We start from the raw sequence: 16,737 nt of genomic DNA on the forward strand, positions 1-16,737 counted from the left end.
AGTTGGACATGGTCTCTCTCTCTCTCTCTCTCTCTCTCTCTCTCTCTCTCTCTCTCTCTCTCTCACTGACAAACATACCAATTGTTTTTCAGCACCAAACTGACAAAAACAAACAAATAACCAAACAAACATCCCCTCGCACAATCTATATCTATTTTGTGTCTAGGCAGGTTGGTAGGAAGGTAGGAAGGAAGAGTGATAGGTAGGCAGGCTGGCAGGCAGGTAGACAGATAGGTAGGTAGATAGAGAGGAAGGCAAACAGGTAGGTAGGTAGGGCAGGGAAGGTTACAGCCTTGTGCCTCTTGCTTATAAACAAACACACACCCTTACCTTCCATCCTACCTATTAAACCACACTTTTTTTCTACACGCCTCCTTCCCTCTCTCTTACCCTCCCTCAATTTTTTATCCCCTCCATTTTTTCTTCCTCACTTAATTTTCTTCCTACCTTTCTTCCCCTTCCCTCCTTTTTATCCTCCCTCCTTCGTTTGTATCCCTCTGTTCTTCTCTCTTACTCCCTCCTCTTGTTTCCCATCTTTCGCTTCATGGTGTTTTATTTTCCCTCCCTTCATTCCGTTCCATCCCTTTCCTTTTTCCTCCCTTATTTTCTTCCCCTCATTACATTTCCTAGTTCCAGTCGCCCCTCTCTATACCTCCTTCCTTTTTGTTTTTCCTAATTTTTTCCTACTCACTTTTCATTCCCTCCTTGTGTCTTGATACCTCCTCCCATTCGGCACTTCTGTTTTCCTATCTACTCATGGTTAAATAATAATACAAATAATATAATAATAATAATAACAACAACAAATAATAATAATAATAATAATAATAATTATACACATCGGACTATTCTCGCCGCAGACGACGAAGGAATCGCCCGAAGTAATACATTATCTTGCATTTGATCCTTTCTGTAAAAAGTCTATTCTTGCTGCCGCCAGATGATTATATTTATCTTACTGGACGCCTCTCGTAACAAAGGGGCTGAAAGTTCTTTTCGTTACATACACTGTGTATGAGTGTCGGGCGGTTGGAAGGAAGAGTACAGCGAGAACGAGGTAGAGAGCAATAATGCAAGAAAATGGTGGTTGGAAGAGGCTGAGACATTGATAATTAGATCGGAGTGTATATGAGTGGGGTATATGAAAGGAGGGGAGGTGGATCGAGAACAAAGTGGGAGAGCTCATGTGGGAGGGTGGTGTGTCATGGAAGAAGGGATCGTCACTGAGTAGGGACTGAAATGCCAGGAAATCTTTAAGTCGATGCTACTCCCTTACAGGATGTGGCGACAAGAAATATACAGGTACAATAAATATATACAGGTGAGTAGGAAGGCACGTAAGTAGATAAACAGGTAGTCAGACAGACAGATAAGTATATACACACATATACATCTGAGCTGATAGACTGATACATATATAAATATGACTAGTTACCTATTTACCTACCGTGTAGCCACATTAAGGAAGCTTCGCCATAACTATTTATGGTACTGATTGTAAGTATGGGTACATTTTACATCTCTCACATTCCTTTCATATAATGAGAGGGACGACAGCTATGTTTCTCTAAAGTTACGGTTTTGCAGCGTTTGTGGTCTTCTGTAAAATGCGTTACAAAGAAAACACTGAGCAGATTTGAATTCTGTGCTTGCCACTGGGATAAATGGCAAAATATTCAGCCAAAATTCTCAGCAATTTTTCTTTATCACACGATTTTCAACCAAATGATTATATCTCAATTAGTTTCTGAGATATTTCTGTTTCAAATATGCAATTTTTGCACTAAAAATGAGTATAGGACCGTCAAAAACAGGTCAAAGTCATTTATATTTGGCACAAGTGCTTGGGGTACCCTAGTGTACCTTCATGTATAATATCATCTAGATATAAGAAAAAAAAAATTGCAAAGAAAAATAACAATAATACTAACCATAACAATAAGCTTTGCCATATATCTATCTATCGATCTATCTATCAATATATATATTGAAGCTTAAAAATATATATGCACCTGGGTTGACACTGATAAATTTATACAATACACACACACACACACACACACATATATATATATATATATATATATATATATATATATATATATATATATATATATATATATATATATATATATATATATATATCTTTAAACAAATAGAAATATTTAGACAGGCAGACTGAAGCTCTGACTGGCCGACAGACGGACAGGCATACAGACAAACTGAGAGAAAGATAAATACATAGATGAACAGAGTGACAGAGATAGTAATACATATTAACTAAGAAATAAAGACTGGCAAATATAGACATACAGACATATTATATACGGAGAGAATAGACACACACACAAACGCAGATATACACACACAAATAGACAGCCTTTATATATCACGACAGTCAAGGCTTGCACCATCACAGCAGCCCTCAGCAGCACAGTCTCTTCCACATCTCTTACCTATCTTTTTTTCTACATCTGCGTTTTCTTTGGGACGGCTCTCTCTCTCTCTCTCTCTCTCTCTGTTTACATTGGAAAACAAACACCCTTAAACAAACAAGGGTTCCCGCCCTTGCTAATTTCACACACACACACACACACACACACACACACACACACACACACACACACACACACACACACACACACACACACACACACACACGCGCGCGCGCGCGCGCGCGCGCTCAATACCATCATCATCACTACAGCATGTTCTCCCCCCCCTCCGACACACAATCATCACTACTGTACAGTATCTTCTCCCCCCCCCCGACACGCACAATCATCATCATCATCATCATCATCAGTAGCAGCATCAGCATCACTAAGGCATTTTTACCCACCTAAGAACACAAAAACTTTAGTAGACTGCGTAAGGACGAAATGGAATGGAATGGATGGGAAGGGGAGGGGTGGGGTCAGGAAAGGCGAAAAGGAAAAGGGAAAGAGGGAGAGGGAGGAATGAAAGGGGAGGGGAAAGGTAATGGTAGGGAGAGGAGAGAAAGGAAAAACAGCGAAGGAGAGGGGAGAGATGGGGAGTAGGGAGGGTAGTAAATGCAGGAAAGAAGAGATGGGGAGGGAAGGGGAGAAGGCAGAATATTTTCAGAAGGGAAGGAATGGGAAAAGGCGGGAGAGGAGGGAGGAGACGTCAGGGAAGGGTACAAGGGAGAGAGCGTCGGGAAGGGAAGGCGACAGGGAGGGGAAGGGGTAGGGGAAAGGAAAAGAGAAGTATGGGGAGAGAAAGCTACTGACGCAGAAGAAAGGAAGGAAAGAGAAGGAGGAGTAAAGAGGAGGGCAGTGGGTAGAGAAGAGGTGAAGGAAAGTAGGAAAGGGAGGGATTTGGGATGTAAACTATGCAAAGGAAGAGAGGAAGGGAGGGAATAGGGGAGGGGGAAGGGGGAGGACTAGGAGAGAGAAGCGAGGGGAGAGGAGAGAAGGGGAAGTGTGGGAGAGTAGAGGTAATGAAAGAGACGGGCAGGCAAGGGGGAGGTGAGGAGGAATGAGAGGGTAGACAAAGTAAAGGGAGAAAGGAGGCGAGGGACGGGGTGAAGAGAGATGTGAGAGAGGCACGGACGACGGAGAGGAGGATAGAGGAAGGGAGGAAGTGAGAGAGAGAGAGAGAGAGAGAGAGAGAGAGAGAGAGAGAGAGAGAGAGAGAGAGAGAGAGAGAGGATATGAGAAGTGATGGGAGAAGGGAGGGGAGAGGGTTGGGTAAAGAGGGGGGGGGAGAAGGCGTGGGGTGTCTTCCTTGACCTACAACTCAGTAATCTGTCCCTCCTTCCCTACTCTACCCATTAATCTCTCTCTCTCTCTCTCTCTCTCGTACCTTTTTTGATCGAGTTAATTCAGTAAAATCTCTCTCTACCAGTGACGCAACGGAGAATGGAGTAAGCTCTGAGGGGATGCGGTAAGTAATAGTACTAATATTAAGCCACGGTGGTATATACATTGCGCCTCTCGATCTTGTGAGTTGCGTAGACGGCCAAGTATGCTGGTGTGGGCAGAGTAGATATTCTGGAAGCTTCATGAACCTACCAATTAGCCATGCAATCAAGTGACGTAGAGAGAGAGAGAGAGAGAGAGAGAGAGACAGAGAGAGAGAGAGACAGCGTGGACTCTGGTAATGCAGGCAGAGTCGTTTCCGCAACAGCTAAGAACTGGGATGTGTAGTGTATGGAGCATCCTATATAATCGAGAACAAATTATATCATCACGTGTCAGCTATGGGCTGTATATGATATCACTGCCACCCTAGGCCTTTTATAATAGAGTTTAGTCCATCTTTAAGAGAGAATTAATCAGCCTATATAAACTACACGCAAGCAGTTCCAACTTCCCTACAGCATACACACACACACACACACACACACACACACACACACATTTCGTTCGTATTGCTATTTTCCTTCGTTCCCATGCAATTTCCTACATGTATATTTACGCTACACTATATTTTTCCCATTTTCCTGAACGTTCGTTGAGTAAGATTATTTACTTAGCCCGGACCAACACGCTGGCTGAGACCGTAAGATCTGTGTCTCCTATTTATCAATGCAACTCCATGCTCTTGTGTGTGTGTGTGTGTGTGTGTGTGTGTGTGTGTGTGTGTGTGTGTGTGTGTGTGTGTGTGAGAGAGAGAGAGAGAGAGAGAGAGAGATGCAAAAGGAGTACGAAGGAAAACAAACAGACCTTTACAGCACTTTCAAGTCTGTTTGTTAGGGTAAACTAAGGAAAGACTTAGTAAAAGCCTCTCACACTGAATGGGGTTTACTAAGGTTACATACATCCCATGAAATTCGAACAGGCTCCCCTAAGATCAATAAACTCTTCAAGATGAGAAAAAACGAAAAGAAATGAAAAGAAAAAGAAAAATACTCCGCCTTGCTCAGTGAGTTTCATCCTTGTTATTAGTATTAATTTTTGTTGATTACTAACTGCAGCGATACTTGTTACTAGATACTTAGTCATGTTGTGACCGATGCCAGGGTTTATGCTGTTAACTGTGGAAGTGGAAATAAGTGTATAGCGTTGTTTTATGCATATGTATTACTTTACTGTCTCTGTTATTACTGCTGTTGCTCCTGTAGTTGTTGTTGTGGTTGTAGTTAGTCTCCACCTACTATATATAGGTGGAGACTATTGCTTTCGCTGGTATTACTATTATTCCTGCCTCAGAGTCTCGCGACGATTCCAGGAGAACCGAAGACTACAAGGAATCTGAAGGGCCCAGGTTATGTGTCCTGGCATGGGCCATTGCTGACAAAAAAAAAAAAAAAAAAAAAAAATCCAAATCCTTTAAGCGCAGTGGAAGGGCACGTCAGAAAGAGTCATATCAGTATTATATTGTGAAAGAGATAAGTCAGTCATGTCCACTGGAGACTTCAGTGCCATCTGCGCAAGGTATCTGAACGGCCCAGATTATGTGTCCTGGTACGTGCCATTGCTGATAGGAAAAAATAATCCAAATCTTTCCAAAAGGGTCAAGGTCACAGCAAGAAACAGTAGGTGGAGACTAGTGACTGTCCGCAGGACATTGACACAGTTCTGGTTTTTGTTTCTTACTGCAGTTGTGATTATTGTGACCAGTGGTTGTTACTGACTGGTTGTCGTTTTCGCTGTTTTGGTGTGGTTGCGGTTGTTATGGTCGTTGCTTTGTGGGGGTGGTAATTTTTGTGATGGTGCGGTGGTTTTTGTATACTGTAGCTGTAATGGTGGCTGTGTTTGTAGCGGTTGTTGCAGATATGATGATGGTTGTTGTGGTAACTGTGGTTATTGTGACAGTTGATGTGGCTGCAGGCTGTTCTTACTTCTCCCTTTCCTTCCTGTCACTTTTTACTACACTTCTTTCCACTTCAGGTGACTCTACACTGAGTGATAAGTCTAATGGTTTCATTAACCGAAGAAACCATTTACAGTGCTGGGTGGTAACCATATATCCATATTATAGGGTGAAGTGAAGCCTTGTAGGTGTCCCTGTTAACTGGGTGGAGACCCAAATGCGGCGTCCATCCAGGAACCAAACCTTCACACTTCTCCCCGCGCATCGCTGTGACGAGGCCCTGTCAGCTGCAAGGGAACACCGGTTCACTGCACGGGACGACCCTGCTGGGGCGACTGCTTGCCTGCAGTTGATGGTTCTGCTCGGCCAGACAGACTGGGGTTCATCAACAGCAAGTAATTAGCGTTTGTGTCTTTGCAGCTGTAGTGGCTGTAGTAACTGTAGTTGTAGCACTGACTGTGGCGAGCACAGCTGTGGTAGTTGTGGTTATTGTCTGTTTGTAATTGTGGGTATTGTAGTTGCAGTGGCTGCTCCTAAACCTGCCAACATAACTTCTTCTTGTTGTTGTTTGTGAGGAAGACAACAGGTGCAGATGGAATGCTATGCCTGTCTCCACCGATGACAGACATAACCTATTATTATCAATAACTGTCTACCTACCTATATAAAGCTACCTATTTATATGTAACTACCTACAGTATATCATATCTACCTATCTATCTATCTATCTATCTATCTATCCATCCGACTACTTATTTATCATCTTATCAATGTATTATCTCTCAATCTGTCAGTACTGCCTGTTTATATACTGTATCCATGTATTTGTACACATGTCCAACTAACTGCATATCCACAAACATCAGTTTTTATATTATGAACTTGGATATGTAGCTATGAATGTATCTGTCTGTGTGTACATACAGATACATACGATTATTCACATATGTATGTATCAGCTTAATATATATATCTATCTGGACATGTTTATCTATATATACCAGTATATCTGTATATCTTTGTATTTATCTATCCACATATCTACCTGGTTATCTGTCTGTCACATCATAAATTATATCTCTTACATGTATCCTACCCTCCATCAATGTATGTATGTATCAGTCATCAGTCTATCTTAAGCTATGGTAACTCTAAGTGGCTGTTCATCTATGTATGCATCTACCTATGTATACTCGTATACCTGTTTATTAGCATATCAACCCATGTATCAGCCTATATATCAATGTATTATCATGTTGTATCTATCTGGCTATTTATCTATTTATGTATATGCTTATATTATATCTACAAATCAGTCAATGTCTACTTATCAGTCGGCCTGTATCAGAGTCTAGTTGTCTGTCTGTCTATATATCTACCTACCTATAGCTCTGTTTATCTGTCTATCAATATCATCTGCATTACAGCTTTATCTGTCTGATTCTCTATGTACCAGCTTACAAATAACGTTCGCCTATCTCTCTATCGCATATCAGTATAACAAATATCTTAATTAATCTGTTACTGTCTACACATCAACGTCTCTGTCTACCATATCCAGTTACCTCTGCATCTATCTATCTCTCTACTATCTATATTTCAGTCTAAAATATTGCATACTATTACATCAAATAAATACCGACTACAACTGTTAACTTATCTCTTTATACATCCACGTATCTGTGTATCTATCTGAACCAGTTTATCAATCGACCAAGTAAGCTAATGCATATCACTCTGTAAGTTTATCCAAAGAGTAGTCTCTAGGTCTACTTCTCACTGTATCTATCAATGTAGTTGTCTATCGCATCGTCTCTATATTGGTTTATCCATTTAGAATCATATAAAATCTAGCATCACTGCCAGCTACACATCTATATCTCAATCAATCAATCTCCCGTACATCAATTCATCAACGTATCTGTCGATCCACGGTAAGTACTGTATTGTTTACCTATGTCAACCACTGCCTACCCATCTGTATTTTAATTTACCACTGTATATATCGATCTGTTTACCTGTCTGCCTATCAGTTTATTAGTGTCTAAATCTGTGTATCTATATATCAATTTAGCACTATACATATATCTATCGGGCTATCTACTTATGAATCAAACATTAGGTAAAGATCTGTACTTATTCGAGAACTGTACATCAATTGAACCATATATTCATCAACCTGTGTATCTGTGTATCGTTCTATCAACACACATCTCTTTGCCTGCACAACCAGGGATGACTTCACTGATGTGTCTATTGATCCGCCTAAGTAGTGGTTTAATTAAGGTGTCTATGTATCTACCTATCACCCAATGGAAATTTTTAAATCTGTCTATCTCTCTATCAATGAATGAATAAATGAATGAATGAATTAAACAATCTACCTATCTATCTATCTATCTATATATGCCGGTACATAAATACTGTACATAACTGTCAGTTTATGTACCGTATCTACCTGTCTGTCTGCGCTACCTACCTACCTATCAATCTATCTACTACGTTTGTCTATGTATATATTACCGGGTACTTCTACATTAGTCTATCAAAATATCATTTATTATCTTAATATCGCATTAAAACTAGCTATATATATGAATATGTACATAGGTAGGGTGTTATTTATACCGAGTAATGAACATAAAATAATAGTGTCTTGCCGCATACTATCGATCTCTCAATGAAACAGTCTATCTGTATATCTATCTATTCATCAACTACACCTTCGTACTAAACTGCAGCTTCTGCCCAACTCTATCCTCCTTCATATACCCCTCACCTACAGTCCCTACACTCCATCTCACTTCATCCTGCATCATATAGTCTCCAGCTGCAGTCCTTCATTCCATCCTTCCCAACTCTCCATCATATATTTTCCAGCTGCAGTCTTTCATTCCATCCCTCCCAACCCTCCATCATAATTATGCAACGTCCTTTCACCCTATCCCACTCCACCCTCCTTCATGTAGGCCTACTTTCCTGTTGCAGTCGTTACTTCTTACCTACCTTCCACTCCACCCTCCTTCATATACAATGCTCCCAAGCTGCAGTCCTTCATTCCAATCCTCTCTGCTCTAGTTTTTGCTTATACTTCCAAACTTTCTCCTTCCATTCCTTGATGATCACATTCATATGTTTATTTATTTTTTTTCCATCAGCCAAACTAAGTAAGACTGGGAGGACGAGCTGTCAAGGTTAAAGAGCAAATAAACCAAAATATGATTACGTAAAAAGTATGCATATATTGCATATATTAAAGCTATAGTAGGGTTATGAGTAAGTAATGGTTTAATTCTTTAGTACTCCTTGTCCTGGCAAACTACTGCACTTAATGCACCAGTAACTGAAAGGGTTAATTAACTGTGTGGTTTTGAGTGTAGGGGTGAAGGTGGTGTAGTGGTGATGGTGTGGTGGAGGCTGCCACACCACCACCCATGTGACATAAGACTGGTGATGCATTGGTGCCATATACCCCCCCACCCCCCACCACCCGGGTACGTACCATTGGTGTCCAGATGGAAGTGGTGGCCGGCGACGCCCTGGACTGACTCTTGGACCTGGCCCGCCAGATCCTCTTGGCCACCAGCCTGGAGGCGTGGCCGCTGCCGCCCGCCCGCCCCCGTTGCATCACTGCCGGAAGGAGGCTCTGTAGTAGACCCTGACTACCCCGGTGACCCCCCGCCCCCGACCCGACCTGTGGGTGTCCCCCGCGACCTCGCAGGTTGTACATGAGCTGTGCCAGGTGCCCAGAGGCCTGAAGGGCAGAGATTGATCGCTGGAGGAGGTGCGGCCCCGCCCCCCCGCCGCCCGCCACGCCACCCATCTCGTTCTCGAACTCGCTGGTGTCCACGGAGGCATCGATGCTGGATCGCTTCATTGCGACATGCGCAGCGACCTGCGAGAGGCGCAGCATTTCTGCCTCACTGACCAGCAGGTCGCGCGTGCCTAGGTCGTCGGTGACAGTGATGGAGTAACGTGGCGACGTAGGGAGAGAGGGACCCATGCTCAGCGAGCACTCGCTGCTCGACACGTCGCTCGAGTCTGCTTTCGACAGCCGTCGACGTGAGCGGCGGCGCTGGCGGATGATCTCAACGGGAGCATTGATGCGGAACCCGGTCAGAATGAACTGCGGGAGCGGGTCGCCCACCTGCACCGCCTTAGCCTTCTTCTTGACCCGCGCCAGCTCCCGCGCACGTGCCTGCTGCTGCTGCACCAGCTGCTGCCTCTGCTGCTCCTGTTGCTCGCGGTACTGGCGCAGCAGCTCCTCGTCCTCGGGGTTGGACACGTACTTGGACTTGATGTTTCCCAGTGTCTTGTCGTAATTTACTGTCTTGAATTTGTCTACTTTGGTTTTCTCTACCTTGGACTTGACGGCGCCGCCCTGTTCCACGTCACACTTCAGTCCCAGTTTGAACACATTTTTCAGCTTGGACTTCTCCTTTTCCTTCTCTTTCTCCTTCTTCTGTCCAGCCGGCGTCAGCGGCACACCGCCACCAGCCGCTGCCGCCTTCTCCGCCCAGGCTAGCTTGGCCGCGACCATGCCGCCCTTGGGCGCCGGGGCGTCCTTCTTGTCCTTGGGTGGCTCCTCCTTGGCGCCGGCGCTTGCTGTACTCTCCCGCCGCTGCCACAGCTTCTTTAGCTTCGAGGTGGATCCCGTCGTCGCCTCGGGGGTAGCAGGAGGAGGGGCAGCCTGGACCCGAGCCTGGGCCTGTGCTTCAGCGGCGGCGGCCTCGGTGACGCTGCGGCACTCGGCGCCGACCTTGACCATGTCCTCAGCCGTGGCGTCGTGATCAGTCTGGACGCACATGTCCAGGTGAGGATCCGTCTGCACCCCAACACTACGCTGCCCTGGAAGGTCATCTTCGTCCTCCTCCTCGTCGTCCTCCTCGATCTCCTCCGTCAGCTGCGCAGCCAGGCGAGATGCCACGTGCTGCATGTTGCATGACCCGTACCCGCGCAGCAGCTGCTGCAGATACAGCTCCTCCGCCACTGACAGCAGGCGTTCCCGGCCTCCCCATCCGCCGTAGGCCATGCTGGGGGTCGTGCAGGGGCTGCCGCCAGCGGGCCAGGTCCCCACCCCCACTCCGCCCAGCGCCCCGGGGCCGGGAAGGGCAGCACCCGCTTCTTGGTCATTATCCACATAGTCGTCGGGAGTGTCGCTGGTGTCGGAAGTGGCACTGGCCTCCCGCTGGCGGCGCCCGCGGGCGGTGCGCGGGGACTCTTGTGGCTGCGGCCAGAGAATGAATTCGGTGCCGCGGGAGTTGATTTGCTGGAAGTGTTCCTCCACTCGTGGCAGGTCCTCGGCACGCTGGGGGTTGACGCCCTCGGGGAACAGCTTCTTCCCCGCGTCGCTCATGTACCGCCATGTCTTCCGCGTCAGCAGCCACCGCTCCTTCAGCTTACTGGCGGCGGAGGTCTTGCCCGCCCCGCCGCTCCGCCCCGCTCCTTCCTCGCCCTCCATGTTCACCGATCCGTCACGCTGCCGGGGGCGGGGGCGGGGCCTGGGGCGCGCCCCTGCCCCTGGCCCTCATGGCCATCACTCAGGGTCTAGACACAGCGGCACAGCAGCCCAGTGGGTCACGCTGCACCACACACCACCATGGCACCTCAAACTACACCACACCACACACTATACCGGTCACCTCACACTGTCACAGCACCACACTGCCACAGCATCACCACCACCACCACCGTCACCACCACCACCATGTCCTAGCACTGCCGCGGCTGCTGCCTGCCGCCACCACGCCAGGCTGCCCACTGCTGCCTGCCCCTGGCGCCGCGCCCGCCCCGCCCCGCACCGCCCAGCACCGCACCACCCTGCCCTCCATGGCCCCGACCCTCCCTTACTACCCACTGCCCTTAACCATCCTGCCCTGCCCTTTACTACCAAGTTCTGCTTCAGTCCTGCCCTGCCCTGCCCTGCCCTCATCACCCTCGGCCAGTGAACTACAGTCAAGATGCGTGGGGAAAGTAAAGGCAACCCATCCCATCTCTCTCCGCCTTCTGGGGTGCGGGGGGATGGGGACGTTTGTGGGGGTGGGTGAACGTTTGTGAGGGTGGGTGAACGTTTATAGGGGGTGTGGAGGTGAACATGTGTGGGGGTGCAGGGGAAGCGCTGACTGAGGAGATGGGAGGAATACTGCCGGAGGGGGGAAGGGGAAGGGGAAGGGAGGGAGAAAGGGACAGGACGGGGTGGGGGCGTGAGCGTGAAATACGTTAGTGTGAATTTTGCGAGTAAGTATAATGTTTTACTCGTCACACACACACACACTCACACACACACACACACACACACACACACACACACACACACACACACACACACACACACATATTATCTTTTGGTGTTTTTTCCCCTCTCTTTCCTGTCCTATTTTTCTTCGCCCAGCCCTTTCCTTTCCCCTTCCTTTCCTGCCCTATACCCTGCCTTGCTCTGCCCTGCCCTGCCCCTTTACCCACACACATACTCATAAACACTCCTTTCATCACACCTCCCAAAGACACTCTGCTGGCAATTGTGGTACTCATATTTGTAGTTATGATGGTGATGGTGGTAGTTCTGGTGTTAATGATGGTAGCTGTGGTAGTGAAGGTGGTAGGTGTGATGATAATGGTGGAAGTTACGGTGGTAATGGTGGCGGTGATGGTGATGATGCTGGTTTTTGAAGCAGTGATGGTAGTAATTGTGGTTGTGATGGTGGTAATGATGGTGGTAGTTGTGGCAGTGATGGTGGTAATGATGGTGGTAGTTGTGGCAGTGATGGTGGCAGCTGTGATGGTAATAGTGGTAGTTACTGTGGTGATGGTGGAAGCTATGGTGGAAATGACAGCAGTTTGATAGTGATGGTGGTAGCTGTGGTGGTAATGGTGGTAGTTTTGGTGGTGATGGTGGTAGCCGTGGTAGTAATGGTAGCAACGATGGTGGTGATGCTGGCAGATGTGGTGGCAACGGTGGCGGTTATAGTACTGATGGTGGTAACTGTTGTGGTAATGGGAGTAGCTACAGCAACGATGGTAGTGACTGTGGAGGTAACGGAGGTGGTAATGGCAAATGATGTTGGTATATGTGGTGGTAATGGTGGTAGTCAGGGCAAGGATGGTGGTAGCTGTGGTGGTAATGGTGGTAGTTATGGTAATGATGGTGATAGCTATGGTGGTAATAGTGATGGTTATGGCAATGATGGTGGTAGCTGTGGTAGTAATGATGATACATATGGTAATGATGACGATAACCGTGGTGGTAATGAGGACAGATATGGTAGTGGCGGTGGCAGCTGTGGTACCGGTAGTAATCGTAACAAATTTGGGGATAATTACTACGCTGATGTGGTAACAGTGGTAGCTGTAGAGGCAGTGATGATAGGTTGGTCATAATGGTCGTAGTTGTGGTGGTAATGTAATCTTTTAATCCAAAACTGGCCCAGATTTTTTTGCCATATTGCGATGTATCTTGCATGGTTCAAAAACAAAATAAAGCAATACACCCTTTTCATAGCACTTCTTCATAACTAGCGTGATATTCTAATGCTAATATATTGCTACAGTTGAGCATTCAATGGTGAGAGATGTAAATATTAGGTCAAGTTAAAGTTATAAGAGTGCAACTGTGGTGGTAGTTGTGGTGGTAATGGTGGTAGCTGCGGTAACAGTGATACTTATGGTGGTGATGATAGTAGCTGTGGTGGCAATAATGATACGTGTTAGTTCAATTTAACCCCTTCACTACACTGAGGCCTTTTATTTTTTTTTGCTATTGCCAGACCATTTCCTTCGGCTCAGGACAGAATCTAACCAAACTGAAGGAAGTCGATGAGCCTCCACTAAGCCACTCAGTACGATAACAACCTTTTCCTTGTATTCCTGAGTTCGCCAGTGATTTTATTCGACTTTGAAAAAAAAAAAAAAAACTAGGAATGAAGAAATTAATATTATCTAGCTACATAAAATTACAGTAGTTAATTCCTTCACTACGACATTACCTCCTGTGCAAAGAGGAGTCTTATTCTAATGAGGAGGTTAATGAAGCCTACAGTTAACCCATGCAGTATTAAAAAAAAAAAAAAAAAAAAAAAAGTCGAACCTAGCCTTCATTAACCCTTTCACCACTTATGCCCTTTCTTGGGTAATTAAATACACCTGGTGGTGGCAACAATAAGCAAGGTTGCCATCGTACTACAACGGTTCGGGGAAATTCTAAATCTGGCTTCCTTGACTTTCACTAATGAAGGTCTTCCTAGGGTGAACAGAACACGCCTAGTGGTAGCAAGAATACACTACGTTGCCGTCGTACTGACAGGGTTCAAGGAAATTCTTAAGGCAACAGCCTAAATTTGTAGTTACTCAGCAAAACCAGTCAGAGGAACATGGAATAACGTCGCTCATATGGCCTTGTGGAGAACGCCCCAGTCGGAGAGACGGCATTGCATACATTCCACCCCCAAGGGGGTGACTGGAGGTATGTTGATCATGTATGTTGATCATGTAACGTCACCAAGGGAAGTAGGATGGTCAACTTGTCATCTATATTTAACTGTGCTGGACTACACTAGCCTAACAAAGGCGACCTGCACCTCGAAGGGGAGATTTTTTTTTCCCCTCTACTAGTGACCCTTTCAGCTTGAAAAGCAAAATTTTTTTGTCTATATTCTTGTTGGAACCATATAAAACTATCCTCAATAGGAGACATCACAGCATACTTTATGCAAGCTATTATCAGGCGACTGTTTTCAGACACGGAAACACTTTGTAGAGAACGATACATTTCTGACAGTTTTATGAAAATGTCATTAACTCGTTCACAAACAGCTGTCAGGCTTATCCTGTGTCGCAGAAAATCGTCTGGCAGTAACAACAGTTTAAAAATGTTATCGTATTGAAGAGTTACTGGACACTGCTTCTAAGCTGTGGTGGTGGCAGGGGAATGATGGTGATGGTAATAGTGGTAGTGATGATGTAGTGGTGGTAGAGGCACTGGCAACAGTATTGGTGGCAATGGCACTGGTAATAGTAGTGGTGGCAATGGCACTGGCAATGGTAGTGGTGGCAGAGGCAATGGCAATGGTATGATGGCAATGGCACTCACAATTGGAATGGTGGCAATAGTAGTGGTAGTGCTAGTGGTAGTAGTTGTGGTGGTGGCAGTATAAAGGCAGTGATGGTGGTGATGGTGACAGTGGTAGTGGCGGTAGAGGTAGTGACAGTGGCAGAGGTAGTGGCAATGTTAGTGGTAATGCCGGTAGTGGTAGTGGTAGTGGAGGTAGTGGTACCGTAGTGGTAGTGGCATTGGCAGTGATAGTGGTAGAGGTAGTGGCAGTGGTATTGGTAGTGGCGGTGGTGGCAGTGGTAGAGGTAGTTGCAGTGGTAATGGCGGTAGTGCCAGTGGCAGTGGTAGTGGCGGTAGTGGCAGTGGCAGTGGTAGTGGCGGTAGTGGCAGTGGCAGTGGTAGTGGCGGTAGTGGCAGTGGCAGTGGTAGTGGCGGTAGTGGCAGTGGCAGTGGTAGTGGCGGTAGTGGCAGTGGCAGTGGTAGTGGCGGTAGTGGCAGTGGCAGTGGTAGTGGCGGTAGTGGCAATGGCAGTGGTAGGGGTAGTGGCAGTCGCAGTCGCAGTGGTGGTAGTGGTAGTAACAATGGTGATAGTGGTAGTAACATTGGTGGTAGTGGTAGTGGCTGTGGTGGTAGTGGTAGTGTTTGTTGTGGCAGTGGTGGTGGCGAGAGTGGCAGTGATGATCGTGGCAGTGGTAATTGTGGCAGTGGTGCTAGTGACAGCAATGGCAGTGGCAGTGGTGGTAATGGTAGTGCCAGTGGCGATAGTGGTGGTGGTGGCAGTGGAGGTTGCGGCAGATGTTGTTGTAGTGGTGGTGGTGGCAGTTGTGGATGAGGCACAGGCAATGGTAGTGGTAGTGGAGACTGCGGCAGTGGTTGTGGTGGTAGTGGCAATGGTAGTGGTGGTGGTAGCAGTGGTGGTAGTGGTAATAGTGGCAATGGTGGCTGTGGCAGTGGTAGTGATGGTAGTAGCAGTGGTAGTGGTGGTAGTAGCAGTGGTAGTGGTGATGGTAGCAGTGGTGGCAGTGGCAATAGTGGCGATGGTGGTTGTGGCAGTGGTAGTGGTGGTAGTGGCAACAGCTGGCACTCAGATGGTGGTGCCAGGTGGGAACATGTCGCCCTCGCACACACACACACGTACACATACACATACATGTGCACACATACATACACGCATAACTAACATACATTTAACAACACATGACCTCTACACACACACACACACACACACACACACACAACCTTCAATCATTATGCATACGAAATTCATTGTGCAATCCTTGAGTCCCATAATAATAATAATAATAATAATAATAATATACAGACTTTTATTTCCAACTGTGAAATCTAGAGATTAATAATTCTACTTTTTTTTTTTTTCAGGCACAAATATATCATTACTCTCGCTGGTGTTTACAATCTGAAACACAAACTGAAAATTTTAAAAAGACTATATGATCTGTGTCCTATTTTACTGTTCAAATTTACGAGTCACTTAAAGCAAAATTTTATGAGACCAACAAACACGTAAAAGTTAATAAAAATTTGTGTAATGATACTTCTTTCGTTAAATATATGCAATTCTAAGTTTTTTATTTGAAGTTATTTGAAGGGTCTTAGTTGTGATGATGATGGTAATGAGGCTGCAATGGTGATAGCAATGTAGTTGTGATGGTGATGGCTGTGGTAAGTGTGATGGTGGTGGCTGTTATGGTGATGGCAGTGGCAGCTTTGATGCTAACGTAATGGCAGTAGTAGTTGTGGTGGTTGTGGTGATGGTTGTACGGTAGTTGTGATGGTGATGGTTGGTAACTGGTGATGGTAGTGATAGTTGTGGTGGAGATGGCAGTAGTGGTTGTGATGGTGATGGCAGTAGTAGTTGTGGTGGTGGTACTTGATGTGATGATAAGTAGTGG

The 16,737-nt window shown here is 46.0% G+C and overlaps 1 protein-coding gene across 1 annotated transcript in view; it reads right to left on the reverse strand.

Annotated features, from left to right (window-relative positions):
* Positions 1 to 11,516, reverse strand: part of RhoGAP102A (Rho GTPase activating protein at 102A) — a 216,876-nt gene extending 205,360 nt beyond the window's left edge. Inside the window, exons 1-2 of the mRNA XM_080274052.1 lie at positions 10,064 to 11,516; positions 9,281 to 10,027 (exon numbers count right to left, since the gene is read on the reverse strand). Of these exons, the coding sequence (XP_080130178.1) occupies positions 9,281 to 10,027; positions 10,064 to 11,239 (1,923 nt within the window). The 5' untranslated portion in view covers positions 11,240 to 11,516. The remainder of the gene's footprint in view (positions 1 to 9,280; positions 10,028 to 10,063) is intronic.
* Between the last annotated feature and the right edge of the window lie 5,221 nt (positions 11,517 to 16,737).

Source organism: Coenobita brevimanus, chromosome 57 (assembly GCF_032717465.1).
Source record: "Coenobita brevimanus isolate Jiangsu-jjx chromosome 57, ASM3271746v2, whole genome shotgun sequence".
Taxonomy (NCBI): domain Eukaryota; kingdom Metazoa; phylum Arthropoda; class Malacostraca; order Decapoda; family Coenobitidae; genus Coenobita; species Coenobita brevimanus.